General features: G+C 70.1%; 3 protein-coding genes across 5 annotated transcripts; 1 reads left to right on the top strand and 2 right to left on the bottom strand.

Annotated features, from left to right (window-relative positions):
• Positions 1-1,205: 1,205 nt before the first annotated feature.
• ZFTRAF1 (zinc finger TRAF-type containing 1) lies at positions 1,206-9,440 on the bottom strand. The gene is made up of 4 exons (XM_062187842.1): positions 9,072-9,440; positions 3,847-4,085; positions 3,235-3,446; positions 1,206-1,871 (listed from the first exon to the last, which is right to left on the bottom strand). Exons 1-4 carry the CDS (start codon positions 9,438-9,440, stop codon positions 1,480-1,482), a joined length of 1,212 nt encoding a protein of 403 aa, XP_062043826.1. The 3' UTR covers positions 1,206-1,479.
• Positions 9,441-10,335: 895 nt separating this feature from the next.
• TMEM276 (transmembrane protein 276) lies at positions 10,336-11,461 on the bottom strand. The gene is made up of 2 exons (XM_062187843.1): positions 11,179-11,461; positions 10,336-11,053 (listed from the first exon to the last, which is right to left on the bottom strand). The coding sequence occupies exons 1-2, from the start codon at positions 11,275-11,277 to the stop codon at positions 10,565-10,567; spliced, it is 588 nt and encodes a 195-aa protein (XP_062043827.1). The 5' UTR covers positions 11,278-11,461; the 3' UTR covers positions 10,336-10,564.
• Positions 11,462-12,108: 647 nt separating this feature from the next.
• Positions 12,109-18,211, top strand: KIFC2 (kinesin family member C2). Of its 3 annotated transcripts, XM_062187840.1 has the most exons (17): positions 12,109-12,245; positions 12,376-12,457; positions 12,553-12,704; positions 12,790-12,928; positions 13,014-13,159; positions 13,328-13,456; positions 13,659-13,736; positions 13,833-13,947; positions 14,019-14,128; positions 14,540-14,648; positions 14,729-14,886; positions 16,215-16,319; positions 16,402-16,523; positions 16,606-16,729; positions 16,819-16,939; positions 17,023-17,279; positions 17,354-17,696. In XM_062187840.1, the coding sequence occupies exons 1-17, from the start codon at positions 12,150-12,152 to the stop codon at positions 17,591-17,593; spliced, it is 2,283 nt and encodes a 760-aa protein (XP_062043824.1). In that variant the 5' UTR covers positions 12,109-12,149; the 3' UTR covers positions 17,594-17,696. The 3 variants fall into 3 exon arrangements, with proteins under 3 accessions (XP_062043824.1, XP_062043825.1, XP_062043823.1); XM_062187841.1 differs by lacking the exon at positions 17,023-17,279 and having other exon boundaries at positions 13,056-13,159; positions 17,354-18,211; XM_062187839.1 differs by lacking the exon at positions 17,023-17,279 and having other exon boundaries at positions 17,354-18,211.
• The last annotated feature ends 52 nt before the right edge of the window (positions 18,212-18,263 follow it).

Raw genomic sequence — 18,263 nt, 5'->3', positions numbered from 1 at the left:
AGAGGCAGGGCTGCAGGGTTCAGCCTGCCCTGGGCCTCCTTCCTCCTGGTGGCCTCCAGGCACCCCTGCAGCCCTAACAGCCCAACCTGTTCCAGGGACCCAGCCCTCTGCTGAAATCCACATTTCACACGGCAGCACAGGCCCACCACAGCCCCGGCCCTCACACCACCGCTTTGCAACTCAGTGGTGTCCACGCTCCCGATGCGTGCACCACAGCCGTGTCCCCTGACGCCCACAAAGGCCTGGGCTCCTGAGCTGGCTGCCTTCTGGGCTGGACACTGGGCAGGGCAGCCAGGCAGTGGGGCTCCCCTGGCTGTACTGGAGCCAAGGCTGTGCTGCGGCAGCTGAAAACCCAGCACAGGGCCTTCCTGCCCTCCACGGCCAGACTGCCTTGCAGGCCTGGCAGCTCTCACGCCCACACGCTGGGTGGGAGCAGAAGCCCAAACAGCTCTGGGAACTCACATGTATGGGGCGGGAGGGCCCAGACCTGCTCAGGAAAACGGGGGCCCCCAGCCCCCAGCCCTGTCCCGTCCTCCTGAGGCCAGAGGAGGGAATGCCCCAGGTCCTGCTCAGTTCCGTGGACACAGGGTAGTGGGGAGCCAGGCCCAGTAGCATGCAAGAGGCAGGGTCCAGCGGGCTTGGCAGGGCACAGGAAATGGGTTCTTTGGTATCGAAGCGAGGAAAAGCCATCACACAAGAGCCACATCTCCACAAGCGTGGCTGGCACAGCTCTGCTCTGCCCTCCCCTCCAGGCAGGGCCCCTCTCTTGCTGTGAGGCCCAAACAGTGGCCCTGCTCCGGCCCCCGAGCAGCCGTCAGAGGGCAGAGCTGGCGGAGTCCCCGCTGGAGAGGGGCCCCGGGTGCAGGGCCAGCGTAGGGGGAGCAGCCCTGGCGCTCTCTCCACAACCAGGGATGCTGGGCCCTCAAGGCGGGGCCTGGCCAGTCCAGTGTGTTTCTCGTGGGAAGACACAGAATTCCAAAACTGTGCTGAGCCCTGGTGGTAGCCGACACCTGCCTCCCTGGGGACCCTGCCTGGCTTTTCCTGCCCAGGTCTCAAGCATTGGGCGAGGTGACGTCTCCAAGTCTGGGGGGGGGGGCACATATAGGTGCAGCGGCAGGGACAGAGGGCCCTCTGACCCCAGGCCACAGCAAAGCCCCCACACTGTGCGCTCAGAGCCACGCCTTCCCCTCGAACAAAACAGAAAGTAGGAAACAAGGCTGCCTTTTTAATTGCAATCAAATACGCCGTCTGAAGTCAGCGGGGGCCCTCTGAGCCCAGCGGGACTCGCGCAGGGGCTGCAGCAGGCAGCGCCGCCTCTGGGCTCTCAGCTCCTGGCACCCGTCCGAGCCCGTGTGCCCAGCGCGCCGCCTCCTCCGCGGTCAGCCCAGCCTCCGGCCGCCCGGGGAGCAAGGGAGGGCCGGGGTGAGGACCGCGCGGCGCAGGCATGCAGACCTCGCCGGCGTGTGTCCAGCGCCCGCCCTACTTCTGGATCTGGAACAGGAAGAGCCGCAGGTTGATGTTCTTGGCGGCCAGCAGCTTGTTGCACTCCACGGAGTCGATGATGGGCAGCGGCACGTAGTCCGTCTCGTTGCTCTCGTTGGTGAAGACGAAGTGGTAGATGACGGGGCTGATCCGCACGTCGTCGTAGGGGCCCTTGAGCAGCAGGAACGAGCACTCCAGCGGCGCCGTGACCTTGCTTTTGAGCAGCAGCTGGAAGGACAGCGTGCGCCTGCACGACAGGTTGGGGTTGCGCTCCGAGTCGTTCACGCGCGCCTTGAGCACCCAGGTCTGGCTCAGCACTGTGAACCGCGGCGTCTCGTAGTACAGGCGCGTGATGAAGTCGTCCGTGCGGTACGGCCGGAACTGGACCTCTGCGGAGACAGACAGGGCCGGGGGGCGCCGGCCGTCAGCGCGGGCGGGGCAGCGCGGCGGCGCCCTCCCCGGCTGGGCCCGGGCGGCTCGGCCGGGGAGGAAGGCCACTTACCCGGACGCAGCGTGCTCTACTTGTCACAAGGCAAGTCAAACGCCATAATGGCAAATGGAGGCGCACAAGCTTTGGGGGAACAACTACGAACAGAACCGACACGAGTTAGTGCGAGAGGCTCTGGCGCGGGCCTCCCTCCTCACCCCAGGCCCCGCCCCGCGGGGGCGGGGTAAGCAGACACACAGACAGGAGGCGGATCTGAAACAAGCGCTTTTTATTGGTTCCGATACAGAGCTGCCAGAGGAGCTGGCAGGCGGGCGTGCGGCACGCAGGCCCGCCAGGGGCGCAGCACCCGGTCCGTGGGCGACGGGCTGCCGCAGGCTCCGCCCAGCTGTCTGGGGCTGTCCGGTGGCAGGCAGCCCGCTTTCACAGAGTCCTCTCTTGCCGCCCACTGCCTGGGCCGGCGAGTCCCTCCGTGGAGGCGTGGGCTCCCTGGCGACCAGTCCTTCCTGCAGGCAGGGGGGCTTCCCACCTGGCCGCTGCCGCAGCCAAGTGCTGCAGCCCACCCAGACCCCCAGGGCCTGGCCTGGACCATCGGTGCCACAGCACCCTCCAGGACGGCCAAGGCTGCTACCAACCAGGGCCACGACTCCGTGCCGCTGGGGCCCACTGGGCCCTTTGCCTCTCGGGCCCGCTCAGGCCCACAGCTAGCCACGGTCCAGGCAGCGTGGCGTGACCGGCCGCCCGTGGCTGCCTGGCGAGGGCCCAGCAGTGGAGGGATGGAGTCTCCCCGAGCGGCCCCTGCGTCAACGTCAACGGCTGCTTCTTGCTGTTCTCTGCACCAGGCTCTGCCTGGCTGCTGTTTCCCGGCACGTTCAAAGGTGGTGGCCATGGCCCGGAGAGCCACGAGATCCAGCGGGCCTGGCCTGGTCCAGCCTGCCCGTCTGTGGCATCCACTCAGTTCTACAGTCTGAGCTCGGTGCCCTCGGCTTGCCCTGGAGCCCCTTCCCTGAACAGCTTCTTGCTGGCCACAGGAGGCCCTGCGGCCACTGCAATGGCCGCCGAGGGCCTGGACCCAGGTTGGACCAAGCAATCGTCTTGTTCCCCGCCCTCAGGCCCGAGACACATCCCTTCCTGCTCAGACCCTGGCTGGGGACGGGTGGGAGGCGCTGCCGTGGGCCACTCGGGCGTGCCCTGGTCCTGCCTGGCCCCTCAGCCTCCAGACGCTGGCCCCGCGGCGCGGCCTGCGCCCAGTGCCCGGAGCGGCCCGGAGCGGCCCCGCGCGGCGTGCAGCAGGCCGGGCGGCTCACCTGTGTAGCCGATCTTCTCGAAGCTGAGCAGGCTGAAGATGCTGTTGTACAGCTGCGTCTCCTTGCGGTGGCTCTGGTCCATCTCGTCCAGGATCTCCATCAGCTCGTTGCCCGTCTTGGTGGGGTGGGCACACGCGGCCTCGTGCACCGTCAGCTCGTGGAAGGGGCCGTGCCAAGGGCAGCCAATGCGCTTATACTTGCACTGTGTCACCCTGGGAGGGGGCGGGCACAGTGGTCAGGGCAGGCAGCTGCACCCCGATCCCGCCCAAGGCGGCTTCCACGCGGCCACGAGAGGGCACTCAGTGGTGACCCTGGTTCCTCGTCAAAGGGGGGGAAGAGATGGACAGACGGGGGCCGGCAGACACTGACCCCACACAGCCTCGTTCCGGGAGAGGCCCGGTGGCTGGGCCCCTCTGGCTGAGTGGCCACCATGTCCCAGGCCCATGACCAGAGAACACCCGGAGGGCGAGGGTCCCGTCCAGACAGCCTGCTGTATGGCCTTGTGCCCCGCCCCCCCCCCCCCCCGCAGGGGCCTGCAGGGGCCTGCAGGGCGGTACTCAAGGCCCAGCCCCGCCCAAACCAGGGCCCTGGCCCTCCCCGGCCGGCAGTTACCTGTCCTGGCATTCCTCTTTCTGGTGCCTCTCCAGGAGGGAGCGGGGAAACTGGCGCAGGCAGAAGCCACACTCTGCGGGCAGCTCGCTCACGGCTTTCTCCACGGCCAGGTTCCGGCAGCAGAGGCTCTTACTGATCTCACAACGACAGTTGGGGCAGGTGGCCTGCTCCTCCTTCAGCCGGGCATCTGCTAGTAGGTGGATAAAACAGCCAGCGCACATCAAGTGACCGTTAGTACACTGCGAAGAAGGAAAGGGAGATGGAGCTCACAGGCCTGTGGCACTCGCGCCGCCCGCGCCCGGCAGGGCCGGGGCAGGCAGCCATCCCGAGGGGCTCCCGCTGGCGAGGAGTGCGTCCTCCCCAGGCAGCAGACAGCTGCGCAGGAGGGCCCCGAGACGGCCACCACTCCAGCCGGGCAGGCTGACGGGGGTGGTCCCCCACACCAGGCCCAGATTTTGGTGCCTACACAAAAGTGCCCAGGGCATTAGCTGCCCAGCGGGGGATGGACACTCCCTCGCCCTGGCTCTTGGAGGCTGTGCAGGCTTGTCCTGTGCACCACCCCGTGTGGTGTCACAAGCAGAAGGCAGCTGCCACCCAGGGAGGGGGTCAGCCACCTGCAGGGCCACCCCAGGGTGGGGAGGCAGAGAGCTGGGGCAGACAGGAGGCCACACTGGGCTAGGACGAGAGCAGGTAGCAGCTGGGATGGCAGGAGCCAGGCCCCTCCTGACACTTGGTTCCACTGAGACGATGAACCACGGGGCTGACAGTACGGGATGGGAGTCGAGAGATGACAAGAGAGGTCAACACAGCTGCCCAGCCGGGGCTGGAGAACTCGGGGCAGGCTCAGGGCTGAGCGGTCAGCTGCCCAGGGGGCTGGAGGACTTGGGGCAGGCTCACGGCTGCTGGGCTGACAGGGATGTACTTCCCCTGGGCGACTCCATGGCCAGCGTGGTGGCCTCCAGAAAAGCTGCTGTGCCACAAGCTTCCTCTGGGGCCAGGATCCTTGAGTGGGTGCAGGCCAGCAGAGGGGCACGCCCAGGCCCAGGCCCCTGCGTGGGCGTGTTGGGGAGGGGCTGCTCACAGGGCCAGTCACCCGTGCACAGGAGGGTCCCTGGGAAACCCTGCAGCGCAGGGAGTGGTGACTGACGTGAACGAAGGCCTCACCCGCGGCAGGCACACCCATACCACCGAGGTTATCGGTGCTCGAATCTCATCAGGAGAGCTGGCTGGGCTGTCTGGAGGAATGGGGCCCAGCAGGGGCTGCCCAGGGCCAGCCTTGCACACTCAGCTGGTCTTGGCAGAGTGGTGACAGGCAGCGGCCGGCCCACAGCGGGAGCAAGGTGGGAACTGTCCTGCTCTGTCCATGCCTGAGGCATTGGTGGTGAGTGGACTGCTGGCTGACCACCATGCTGCCAGGGGAGGCAGCGTTGGTGGACACTGTTCAGTGGAGGAAAGCCCAAGTATAACTCAAAAGTGAGGCCGAAGCCACACAGCACCAGCCAGTGCCCCCCCCTCTGGAAGCCCCGTGGGCACCAGCACCAAGACCCCCTCAGAGCCTGGGGTTCCCACAGTAGCCCCTGCTGAGGCCACCTGGCCCTGGGCCCTGGAGGTTTTCCAAGCAGGGCTGGCGCTCCCGAGTTCTACCCATCCAAACCTACCTAGCTTTTCCTCTTGCTCTGGGCAGCCCAGATTAAGGACAGAGGGGCAGGGAGAGGTGTGGTTACTGGCCCTCCGGTCCCACAAGCAGCCCCCACCCGTTGTCAGGAGACTCTGGGGACTGTCTACAGCAGGGTGGTCATCGGGCTCCAGAGCCTTCCCTACCTCCTGACCCGACGTGCAGATGGGCCTGGACAGGGCAACTACACCCGGGGCCTCAGCAGCAGCCGGCCAGGGGCTGGGCCCTAGAGGACCCCACACAGTGGTGGCCAGCACAGGGGCTCCCAGGGCAGATGCTTGGAGCCCCGCCCAGGAGGCACCAGCAGCAGGAGCACCCTGCATGGAGCCTCACGGGGACAGGTGGAGGGACGGCAGGCATGGCAGTGAGGCGCTGTACTCGGCAGGTTCACCATGCCACCTCCCGGAGCACAGCTACCCCCAGCAGCCTCCGCCTCGGCCTCGTGTGCCCAGCCCGTCTCACCAGGCTCCGCTGGAGCTCGTCTGTCTGGGTGGAAGGGGAGCTGGGCGCAAGGCCGGGCTCGAGGGGGCAGCTCTGTCCCCCACCCCGGGCCTCAGGACAGCAGTGCTCACAACTTCTGGCTCAGCAGCAGGCCCACCTCGTCCTCTCCTGCTGGGGGCTGGGGCCAGGCCTAGGCGGTCGCAGGCCCCCATCCTCGGAGCCTCTCGGGGTGGCCTGTGGGCCAAGGGCCCGGCGAGCTGGCCTAGGCGGTCGCAGGCCCCCATCCTCGGAGCCTCTCAGGGTGGCCTGTGGGCCGAGGGCCTGGCGAGCTGGCCTAGGCGGTCGCAGGCCCCCATCCTCGGAGCCTCTCGGGGTGGCCTGTGGGCCGAGGGCCCGGCGAGCTGGCCTAGGCGGTCGCAGGCCCCCATCCTCGGAGCCTCTCGGGGTGGCCTGTGGGCCAAGGGCCCGGCGAGCTGGCCTAGGCGGTCGCAGGCCCCCATCCTCGGAGCCTCTCGGGGTGGCCTGTGGGCCGAGGGCCCGGCGAGCTGGCCTAGGCGGTCGCAGGCCCCCATCCTCGGAGCCTCTCGGGGTGGCCTGTGGGCCAAGGGCCTGGCGAGCTGGCCCAGGCCAGCTGCTGCTGCCAGGCCTAGGCAGTCGCAGGCCCCCATCCTCGGAGCCTCTCGGGGTGGCCTGTGGGCTGAGGGCCTGGCGAGCTGGCCCAGGCCAGCTGCTGCTGTCAGGCGTGGTCCCCGACAGCAGGCTCGGCACAGACGCCTCAGCACCCGTCTCAGGAGCCTTTCCTGCTGCCTGCCTCCTGACCTTAAGGAGCTGCGGCAAGTCCTGTGCTGCCCCCTGGAGCTGAGGAGGGGCCTCCAAGGCTCCCTGCTCCTGGGCAGGTGGCCCCCAGGAACGCACACCCCACTGCCCGTCAGGTAGCCGGTGCCCAGCGCTGAGGCCTGGGGGGCAGGAGGGAGGCCTCTGAGCAGGGGTGCTGGCTCGGCTGGGCCTCCTCAGGTGGGCGGGAGGGGGACTCAGGCTGACGCGACAGACACTGCAGGGCCCAGGGCTCGGAACAGACACAAGGGGACCACAGTCCACGACCGGACAGAGGTCTCTGCCACACTCTAGCCTCAAGAGGGCCCTGTGAGGAGTGGGAACAACCGGGGGTCCTTTCTTCCTGATGCCAACTTGTGCAAAGGATCAGAACCAGGAACAAGACGCTCTCGCTGCCCTCAGCCAGAGCTCCGTCCACAGCAGGCACCAGCACGGGCTGTCCACCTGCCCAGCTTGACTGCCCTGCCCTCCCCGCTGCTGCCCACCTGGGTGCACACACAACTCCGGGAGGCGGCCCCTCCCCCAGGACACACCCAGCATCAAAGCCAGCACCTGCTGACAGCTGAGCAGGCCCCAGCCCCTGCCATGCCGAGGCTCGGGGCACAGCTTGTGGTGACCTCAGACTCAGAGAGCAGGAGGGGGAGCCCATGACCAGGCTCACCAGCACCCGGCTTTCCTGGCAGTGCTGGCTGGCTGCTGGCCAGATGACACGCTCTTGAGTGACCGTGCACCCGGCCAGCTCCCGAGGCCCAGGGAGTCTCTCCCTGCACCCAGGGCTTAGCACAGCCACCTGCTGCTTGTCCTCACTCAGCCCAGAGCTGGACACTGTCTGAGCCAGCCCTGACCCGAGCCATGTGTTCTGCTGGGGTCAGGCAGAACAGCGCCAGCAGCAGCGCAGAACGTGCCACAGGCCTGAACACGGCCCACCAGAGCCACTGGAGGACGAAGGGGCTGTGCCCGAGTGGGGACCCTGACCAGGGCCTTGCAGGAGGCAACGTGAGTGCGCGGGGCGGCAGACCAGGCCTGCGCTCCTGCTCGGGACCCTCCAGGGTCAGCGCACACAGCAGGGAGCTGCCAGGCAAGTGGACCCCGCAGCACTCGGGGGCACCGGCAGGTCCCTCCCACACCACACAGCCCATCTGCCAGCAGCCAAGATAAGTTCCAACACTGGCCCAAGGGCTCCCCCATAATCACACATTCCAGAGGCTTCTCCAGGCTTCTAGAAACGTGAGAGAAACAACTGTGCTCCTCGGGTGCAAGTGTCGCCAGGGAACGTGGTGGGCTGGCGGCAGAGCCCAAGTTCTGGTCAGCAGGCAAAGTGCTGAGCAGGGCCCTGGGCAGCCCAGCTCTGCTGTGGCAGAGCCGAGCTCCCAGCACTGCGCCGGCTGGTCTGCACCAGCCAGGCTCAGAAGAGCAGCGCTCTGGCCAGCAGCACAGCTCTGGTTCTTGGGGGTGGTGCAGCCTGCTCACTGGAGAGGGACTAGGGAGACCCTAGGTGTTCCTGGGAACTCCCACCCCAGCTCCCTGGACGCTCATGCAAGGCCCAGGAAAAGCTCTTCCACGCACAACGTCGTGGGCAAGGAAGCTCCGTCCGCGGCTGGGAGAAGCCTGCCCCGAGCTGGCCCCATCTGACCCCCAGGAGGATGCAAGCCACAGCTCCACAGGCAGCCTTGTGCCAGAACAGGGAGGCCTCGGGAGCCAGAGGCTGGGGACGCGCGAGAAAACAAGGCTCCTTGTTCCTACGAGTGCAAAAAAAAGTGACTTGGAACCTGCTCACTTTCCAGAGGCGCTTGAGATTTGAGGCGCAGAGAGACACGAGGGGTCCACCAGAGGTGGGCCCCAGCTACCCCGCAGGGGCAGGTGAGGTCTTCAAGTGGGGAGGGGGGCGGACGGCTGGAGAGGTAGCCAGAGCTTGCTGAAGGAGGGGAAGGGACAGGCGAGCGGCAGCCCCCTCCCTTCTTGCCGGACAGAGCCAAGGGGACTCTCCCCCAGAGCTCCAGGACACGGGGGTGTGGCTGCCCGGAGCGCCGAGGAGCAGCGCTGGGGCAGAGACGACCTGCAGCCCTGGAGCTGGGGCGGGGGCGGGCAGGGGGGCTGCTGAGGGTGGGCTGGAGAAGGAGGCGTCCGAGCAGGAGGGGAGGGGTCGGAGTAGGCGCTGAGCCGGCCCCCGGGGAGGGCGGCCCCGCGGAGTCCGGGTAGGCGCTGCGGCCCCTCGGGCCAGGAGCGCGGAGCCGGCCCGCGGCGGGGCCAGCAGGGGTCGGGCCGGCGGCCCTACCTGGTACACGGAGGCCTTGGGCAGGTCCAGGCACACGGTGCAGCACAGCACCGAGTAGAGCCGCTCCTCCAGCTTCCCGCTGCCCGCCGCCGCCGCCGCCGCCGCCTCGGCCGCCTCGGCCGCCCGCAGCCGCTTCTTGGGCGGCGCGTCGGGGTCGCCGGCCGCCTCCTGCAGCTGCCGGGCGCCGGCCAGGCCCGCCTCGTCCGGGAGCCCGGGCCCTGCCGCCTCGCCCAGCGCCGCCGCCGGCCCCGCGGCCGCCCCGACCCCAGCCCCGACCCCGACTCCGACCCCGACGCCGACCCCGGCCGGCACGGCGCCAGCGGGCCCCGCGGCCGGGCCGCCCCCGCCGGCCTCCTCGGCGCCGGACATCGCGGCCGGCCGGCCCGGCGGGCGGGTGCCGGCGCGCTCCTGCGGCTGGAAGTTAGGGGCGCCGCGCGCTCCCGCCGCTTCTCGCCGCCGCCGCGACCCCGCAGCCCGCTGCTGCGCCGCCGCTCAGAGGGTCCAGCCCGCGCGTCGCCCCGCAGCCGCCTCGGCCGCCGACCCCAGCGCGGCCGCCATCTTTGTTTTCGCCGTGCACCCCCCCGCCACCGCCCCCTCGTCCTCCCCGTCACGTGAGCTCGCGCATAGCCAATGGGAGTGCCGCTAGGGGCGAGACGGCGCGGCGGCCTGCGCCAATGGGCGGGCGAGGGCGCCGGAGGGCCCGCCCCCTGCTGGACGCGAGCAGGAAGGAGGCGGGGCCGGGGCGGCCCGCGGAGGGGAAGCCCACGCGGGGGCGACGCGGCGCCCGCACCCCCTCCCCGCCCCACGTCGGGGTGTGCCCTAGCCATTGTTTCCCGAGACCCGCGCCTTCGCCCCGGGGTCTGAGCTTGCCGGCTGCAGTGGAAGGGCGCGCAGTGAACACCCCGCTGACCACCGCGTCCTGCGTGCGCGGGACCGGATAGGCCTGCAGAGACGCGGGCGGAGGGACCCCGCCCGAACCGAACCCTCTGACCGGGCCTGCGGCGGAGGCGGGGTCGCAGGGGAGAGGAAGGGTCCCGGGTGGCGGGGGAGCCGGCGCGGACTCCCTGTGCCCTTGCTCCAGGCATCAGCCCGTGAAGGTCACTGCCCCGAGGGCCCCCTGCCAGGTCCGGCGAGGATACCTGGGCCTGCGCTGCGTCCCAGGACCACAGGGCCCCTGGTGGCAAAGCTGCGAGGGGGCGGGGGGGGGGAGGCGCGGTGCTGGTCCGGGGACTTCTCAAGCATGGGCAGATCCCGCAATCTTGCAATTCCTAAGGTTTATTGTCGACGGAGCCTCTTTGCACAACCGTGTCCAGCCCGGGACCAGGTCTTCTCTTCCCCGCCCCCCCCCAAGTGGCCGTGTCTCTAACTCTGACCTTCTGGCCTGGGCAAGACCCCGCAAGTGTCCGGAGCGGGGACAGTGCCCAGACGGCCCGGGGCCTGTCAGCCCGTGGCAAGCCCACTCCGGGAGGAAAGAGCCTGGCTGTGTCCAGCAGTCACTCCCACTGCAGGCGCTGCGTGCGCAAGGCCCGGCAGTAGGCCCAGCTGCCTGCAGCCAGGGTCCAGCGGCAGACGTCCTCCTTGGGCAGCGGCAGCGGCAGGCTGTCCTCCTCCAGCCGGCTCAGGAGGCCTGCGGCGCCCAGCATGGCGCCCCCCCACATCCCGTAGGTGTTGGCCGTGAATGCGGCCACGATGAGGATGGTCACTGCGACCACCAGCAGCACGGCCTGGCCGGCCACGGAGCAGCCTTCAGCGCCGAGGTGGTCTCCGGCCACGGCCAGCACCATGCCTGCCCCCAGCAGCAGGTTGGCGGAGGAGCGGTCCCCGTTCACCCAGTGGAAGTCGAAGGCCAGGAGGGGCAGGCCGATGACCGTGGCCACCCAGGCTCCGGCGAGGCAGTCTTCGCGCGCGCCCGCCCCTGGAGCCAGCGTGGTGGTGGCCGCCAAGGCCTGCAGCAGGAAGCCGGCAGCTGCCCCGCGACTTGCCTGTCAACACAGGGGAGGGAAGGCACGTGGGGGAGGGGCTAGAGGCTGACCCCCGCCCGCCGCGCGCTGGCCCCGGAGTGGGGTGGGGGGCTGAGGATCCGTCTCGGCGGGGCCCGGGTACTCACCTGGGCGGAGCTCGCGGCTGCGTGCAGGGACACCAGCCCCAGCGCTAGGTGGGAGAGGGCCGCGCCCCAGCCGCCCCCCGGCTTGGGGCTGGGGGCCATGGCAGCCGGGGCGGCGCAGCTCGAGAAGGCGGGAAGGGGGTCTGACGCCGGGAGCCCGCGGGACCCCGGGACAGGTGCAGCACTGAACTTCGCGGAGTCCCGACGCCACCGGACACACGAGCGGCCAAGAGCTGAGCGCGGCCGCGGGGAGCGAGCCGGCGCTGGTCCGCGCGGCGGCGGCCTGGCCGGGCGCTGGCCGAGGCGCGTCCGCCGAGCCTGGCCCGTTGGCAGCGGCGGCGCAGGCGTGAAGCGGCTGCCGTGCGCGGATCCCCGGCCGCGCGCGGAGTCAGGCCACGGCGGGTCCCGGCCGCCACCAGCGAGAGGGGCGGGGGCTAGAGAGGCCGGTGGGCGGGGCATCCGCGGAGGGGCGGGGCCGAGCTGCTTGCGGGCCTCCGGCGTGGGCGGGGCGTGGGCGGGGCCCGGGCCGTGCGGGCCTCCGGCGGGGCGGAGCCGCGGGGCGTGGGCGGGGCCTCCCTGGTGTGCCTGGAGCTGCGCGGGACCGGGGTCCGGCGGGTCTCTGCGGGGGGGGGGCGGGGCTGCAGGCGGGTCTCGCGTGTGCGCGGAGTGGGGAGTGCCGCTCGAAGGAGCAGGTGCAGAAGCCGGGAGTGCGCTCCGCCCGGGTTATCCGCGACGCGCGAGTGGCGGCGCGGGGCGAGACCGCGAGGAGGGACAGGCGCTCCGGGGCGCGGCCGCGGGACCCCCGTTTCTGGGACCGCGGCCCCCGCGCTCGCGCCGCCGAGCGTCCTCCGCCCGCGGGAGCGGGGCCGTGGGGGCGGCTGCCGCGAGCATGCGCACGGGCGCTGCGGCGGGCGGTGCGGGGCGCGGGGACGCGGGGCGGCGCGAAGCGGGGCCCTCTGCCGCCCCGCGCTCCCATGTACGCCTTCTACTCGCTGCTCATCTACATCTTCTACAGCCTCTTCCGCAGGGATGGAGGAGCGGCGGCGGCGGCCGCCGGGGACCCCGGCCAGGTGAGCGGGTGGGGGCGCCCTGCGCGGCCCTGGCTGCGGTGACCGCCGCTGGCCCGGGTCGCGTCCGGAGGGGCAGGGCCTGGCAGGCTGCGTGCGCCCTGCTCAGCGCGGCCCCTGATGCCCCGACCAGAGAGACAGCCGCCCGCCCGCGGGTCGCCGTCGCCCCGAGCAGCTCGCGCCGGAGTTGTGGGCCGAGCTGACCGGCCTGGCCGGTAGGTGGAGCCGGGGCGCCGTGGGGCGCGGGCGCGGGGCCCACCCACCAGCCCGGGTGCGGGAGGCCTAGCCGCTCCCCTGCCCTGGCTTGCAGGCTGCGAGGAGGCTGAGGATGAGCCGGAAGTGGGCGCGGAGCGCCGCGGGGCCGCCGTATCCCTGGAGGAGGCGCTCACGCGCCTGGCGGAGTTCCTCTCGGTCCAGCTGGGGGCGGGAGAGAGCGGCGGGACTGCTCCAGACCTGGGCCAGGTGAGCCGGGCCGGAGGGCGGTGTCCCCCGGCCCCTGCGAGCCAGCCCCGCCCGGTGTCCTCGGCCCGAATCGCATGTCCTCCAGCCCGGCGAGCTGCCCCCGCTGCTGACCGTGACCAGTCAGCTCCTGGCCCTTCTGGCTTGGATTCGGAGCCCCCGAGCAAGGCGGGCCTTCCTGCAGGGGACTCAGCCGGCCTCCCGCGTGCAGCCGCCGCCTCCAGATGGTGCGTAAGGGGGTCGCCGGGTGAAACGGGCGTCCTGGGACCCCGATTGGAGACTTGCGTCCTAACCAGGCGCACCCCGCCCCAGGACCCCTGCCCGCTCAGGAAGACCCTTCCGACCTCGCTGCAGGCCCCGGGGAGGCGGCCAAGGGTGAGGCCCCGGGGCAGCAGCCCCTGCAGCTGGAGGAGGACCAGCGAGCCTGGCAGCGCCTGGAGCAGCTCATCCTGGGCCAGGTGAGTGGGGGGGCAGCAGGAAGGGGCTGGAGGACGGAGCTCCACCCTGTCACCTCCCTACCTCTCCGCAGGAGGGCGCTGGGTCTGCTGCCTGGGGCTTGGGGAGGCTGCGGGGTGGGGGCGCCGCCGGCAGGTGGGTGCTTTCCTGAGGGCTTCGCTCTCCGCCAGGGGGCGACAGACTCAGAGAAAAGAGTGCAGCACCTGACCCTGGAGAACGAGGCCCTGAAACAGAGCCTGAGCCTCACCCGGGACCTCCTGCGGCACTGGGGCGCCGGCCCACCGGCCAGGGCCCCCCAGGTACCACGCCTCTTAGCTGCGGAGGGCCCTGGGTCCGGGGCTCCAAGCCTTCTCGGGACGTGCCGCTGAAGCAGGCACTCCCTGGCCTCCAGGGTTCTGGGGCCCCTCCCCGACTGACCTCAGGAGGCCCGGGGCCCTGTGTGGGGCTGGGAGGCCCGGCTCTCTCCCCTGTGAAGCTCCACCTGGCTCCCCGCTTCCACAGGACGAGGCAGAGGCGCTGGGGGAGCTGCAGGGCCGGCTACAAGAGGCCCAGCACACCACGGAGGCCCTCCGCGTCCAGGTGGGCGTGGGGCTGGGGGCCAGGGGTTGTGGGGGGGTGTCTGAGGCAGGGCCTGGCTGGAGCCTGCTTCCTCAGTGACAGGGCTGGGGTGGGCAGCTGGGGGTGCAGGAGGCGCAGCTGCAGGGGCTCCGAGCCACCCTCCAGCAGCTGCAGCAGGAGACGGAGCAGAACTGCCGACAGGAGCTGCGGCAGGTGCACGCGCAGCTGGCGGGTGAGTGCCCGGCCAGGCGGGCGGGGCCGTGACGCGCGGGGAGGCCCTTCCCGACAGCCTGCCCCTTCCAGGACTTCGGGCACGGATGGCCGGTCTGCGTCAGGGCTGCGGGGACCTCAGAGGACTGGTCAGCACCTTTACACAGAGCTGTCAGGGTTCACTGAGTGAGGCTCGAGGCCAGGTCAGGACCTCTCCCCACCAGGCAGCCCGGTCATGGCTCTCCTGGGGAACCCGTCACTTCTCCTCTCCCAGCCCTGGGGGGGTCATCGTAGGCCGTGGGGTGGGGGCAGCCTCAGCATAGCCTGGGGGGTGTGAGCTCCTTTGTCCTGTGCGAAGTGGGTGGAGGGCGAGCCCCACAGAGGGCTGCCAGGAACCTGCAGGAGACAGGTGCCGTGTGTCCCGTCCCGGAAGCTCTGGACGCAATCCTGGGCTGACTGAGTGATGCCCCAGGGGCCCAAAGCCACCACAACTTGGGGATGACCACACCTGCATGGCCACACGGTAGCGCCATGTTGCTCTCAGGGTCCTGCACCCCACCCCGCCCCGACTCCCTGGCCGTCTGGCCCTGCCTTCCTCACACCTGTTTCCTCAGGTAACCTGGGCCCTGGGGGCACTGTCGGCCAGCGAAGCTGGGACTCCGCTCCCCGAGGGGCAGCAGGGCCCCCCAGCTGGATGCCCAGGGCGACTCCTGGAGCTGAGGGGTATGGCTGGCTCCGGAGCGGCTGGGCGGGCGGGCAGGCTGGAGGAAGTGGAGCCTGAGCTCCGGTGGTCTCCACCACAGGGAACATCCGGCTGCTGTGTCGCCTGAGGCCAGGGACACCTTCCAGCCTGGTGAGCGTGGAACCCGGGCGCAGGGGCACGGTCACCACCTGCTACCGAGGGCGCCAGCGTTGCTTCCGCCTGGACTGGGTCTTCGCTCCCGACGCCAGCCAGGAGGAGGTGAGGACCACCTGTGCGTCTTACGTCCTGAGTCCCCTGGAGGCCGGAAGAGACTCTGGCTTCCCAGTGCCTGTCCCTCTGCCCACCTGGAGGAGGAAGAGGCGGGGCCCCAGCAGGGAGGGAGGGGTGTGCTTTCTTCCTGGAAGCCAAGGAAACGGGCACCCCGTGGCAGTTCTGGCCTATGCACAGCCGGCCACAGTGCGGGGCCTGGCCTCACGGCGAGCACTAGGGTCGCCCAGCCGTGGGGGCAGCCTCTCCATCTGTACCCAGACCTGAGCGCTGTGGCTCCTGCGGCAGAGATGACCTCAGGGCCGGGGGGGAGTGGGCAGGGGACGGAGCTGGTGGTCGTGCAGACCCGGCTCTGCTGCCAGCTGGCCTCACAGGGACAGCATGATGGCAGTGCCCAGTGAGTGGCTGGGGGCCACTGCTGGGTCCTCCTTTCTCACACTCTCCTTGGCCCTGCACGAGGCCCCTCACCTGCATTCCCCACTTCTGCCCCACTGACCAGCACTCCCAGGGCCGCCTCTGTCCAGTCACGGAACCTCAGTGACCACACTGATGGCAAATCTGGATTCTGGCCACGGGGCCATAGGCCGACCACAAGCAGAGCTGGCAACTCCCCCAGTCACCGGGACCTCAATGCACTGCAGACGCTGCTGGTGCTGCCCACTGGCCAACAGTGCGACTGCTCTAGCTCTGCCCACTCCCCACCCCCAATTCCCCTTGCACCCCCTGGGGCCCAGGTTCCAGGAGCCACCATCCTCCACACCCAGGGCCTTTGCTAGGTGCAGCCTCTGTGCCAAGCCCAGGAGCCCTTGTAGGTGCACTGCACGCCTTCCCCCTGCCTCACCGAGGGAGGCCTAAGCAAGGCACACACGGGGACAACCTGTGTCCAGCCCCAGCCTCTGAGAGGTAGAGTTACAGCCAGTGAGAGGGAGAGACAGAAAGGTCTTCCATCTGTTGGTTCACTCCCCAAAATGTCTGCAATGGCCGGAGCTGCGCGGATCTGAAGCCAGGAGCCAGGAGCTTCTTCCAGGTCTCCTATGTGGGTGCAGGGGCCCCAGGACGTAGGCCATCTACTACTGCTTTCCCAGGCCACAGCAGAGAGCTGGATTGGAAGGGCAGCAGCTGGGACTAGAACCGGTGCCCATATGGGATGCCGGTGCCTCAGGCGGAGGATTAACCTACTGCACCACAGCGCAGCATGGGCTTGGGGGACTCTTGCAAATACCTCCCCCACCCCGCCCTGGTCCCTGGAGTCAGCATCCCACCCCCCACCCCCAAGGTCGAAGGGGCTCGGGACACGGCTCCCTGCTGTGCCGCCCTAGGTCTTCAGGGAGCTGGAGCCAGCCGTGCTGTCCTGTCTCCGAGGCTACAGCGTCTGCATCTTCACCTACGGACAGACCGGGGCAGGGAAGACCTACAGCATGGAGGTGGGGTGGAGGAAGGCCTCAGGGCTGTAGGTGGCTCCAGGGGCCCAGCTGGGAGCCCACCATTGTGCCCACCCATCCCCAGGGCCCACCCGAGGACCCGGGCATAGCTCCTAGGGCGCTGCAGTCACTGTTCCAGGAGATGGGGGCTGCAGGGCGGCACCGCGTGACCCTTAGCATGGTGGAGATCTACAACGAGGCCGTCAGGTCAGCAGTGGGCAGCGCCTGGCCCGGGCCCCGCGGCCACCCGATGACCTCTGCAGCCAAGCCCCACCCCCCTTTCTCACAGGGACCTCCTGGCCCCTGGGCCCCCGGAGCGCCTGGCAGTGAGGCAGGGCCCGGCGGGTCAGGGAGGGGTGCAGGTGGCCGGCCTCACCCACTGGGACGTGCCCAACCTGGACACGCTGCACCAGGTACCGCTGTCCCGCAGGCCTCTGCCCCTCGGTTCCGCCCGAGCGGCGAGCACCCGCACCCAGGGCAGCCCTGTTGCTCCGCGCTCCAGATGCTGAGCCTGGGGAGGAGCAACCGGGCCACCGCCGCCACAGCCATGAACCAGCACAGCTCCCGCTCGCACGCCCTGGTGACGCTGACCCTGTCTCCACCGCGGGCCCCGGGCACCACAGGTACCACGCGGGTCCCTGAGCCCCTGCGGGGTGTGCGGCGCCCCGGAGGCGCTGCCTCCCTCCACGCGCGCTCGCCCCTGCAGGCACGCTGCACCTGGTGGACCTGGCGGGGTCCGAGCGCGCGTGGAGGGCGGGAGCGGCCGGCGCACACCAGGGAGGCCCGGAGGGCGCTCGGAGGCTGCGGGAGGCCCGGACTATCAACCGCTCGCTGCTGGCGCTCGGGGGCGTGATGGCTGCACTGCGGGCTCGCAGGCCGCACGTGCCCTTCCGCGACTCGCAGCTCACTCGCCTGCTGCAACCGGCGCTCGGTCCCGGGACCACAGCGGTGCTGCTGCTTCAGGTGGGCGGAGGCGGGCGCGGGGCGGTGGTTCGTGCACTGGGCGGAGCCTGCCACCCACAACGCTCGCCCCGCAGATCTCCACGCGGCCAGAGGACCTTGGGGAGACTGTGTGTTCGCTCAAGTTCGCCGAGAGGGTGGGTCAGGTGGAGCTGGGGCCGGCCCGGCGCCGCAGGCCCCCGCGCTCGGGGACGCCCTCCTCCCTCGGCAGCGGGACGCCGCCCACGCCCACGCCCACGCCGCCGTCCGCTGGCAGCCCTCCCAGCCCCAGCCGCAGCCCGGCCCTGACACCCCCAGAGGGTCGCAGCCTAGCCTGAGGGTCTGGGGCTGCACCTCTGCGGGCAGAGGCAGCAGGAAAGCCCCTGACCCCACCCCTCTCCCAGGGCACCACCTCTTTGCTGTCTGGGGGCCCCCAGAGCTGCCCCCGCCCTGGCCAAGTGTTGTCTGTCGATGGGGAGGGGCAGCCACTAGGCCACAGACCCTCGGCTCCCTCCTTATCACCATTTGTCCTTATCAGCACAGCAGGAGGGCCCAGACCTGGCCAAGTGGTTGCCCAAGTCCCCGACCCTGCCCCCAAGCCAGACTTGGTATGAAAATGCTGTAAAATTCCTTTACTGTCCCCTGCCCCCACCACGGAGGATCCAGTGTTTATTCCCTACCCGCTGTCCCCAAAAAGGTGCTCCCCTTTCCAGACAGGGTCCAGCACTGGATTCTCCCTCCCCCAGCCCGAGGCCAGTGTGGGCAGTGATGGATGGTTGGGTTGGGCAGGGGTGGGGGAAGATGGGACCAGGAATGGCTGCTGAGGCGAGCCCTGCCCTCCCAGCCTTGCCCTGCGTGCCAGGGAGGAAGAGGCAGGCCTGACCAGCCGCCGGGGTGTGCCCAGCTGGGGGCACAGCCCTGTGAGGTGCAGCCTAATAAACATGATCGATCGGCTCAGCAAGGTTGGTGCCTCCTGTCTCCAGGCTGCTGTGGCGGCAGACCCTCTCA

Source organism: Lepus europaeus, chromosome 4 (assembly GCF_033115175.1).
Source record: "Lepus europaeus isolate LE1 chromosome 4, mLepTim1.pri, whole genome shotgun sequence".
Taxonomy (NCBI): Eukaryota; Metazoa; Chordata; class Mammalia; order Lagomorpha; family Leporidae; genus Lepus; species Lepus europaeus.
The sequence above is the reverse complement of the archived record's forward strand: the minus strand, read 5'-3'. Positions and strand labels throughout refer to the sequence as shown.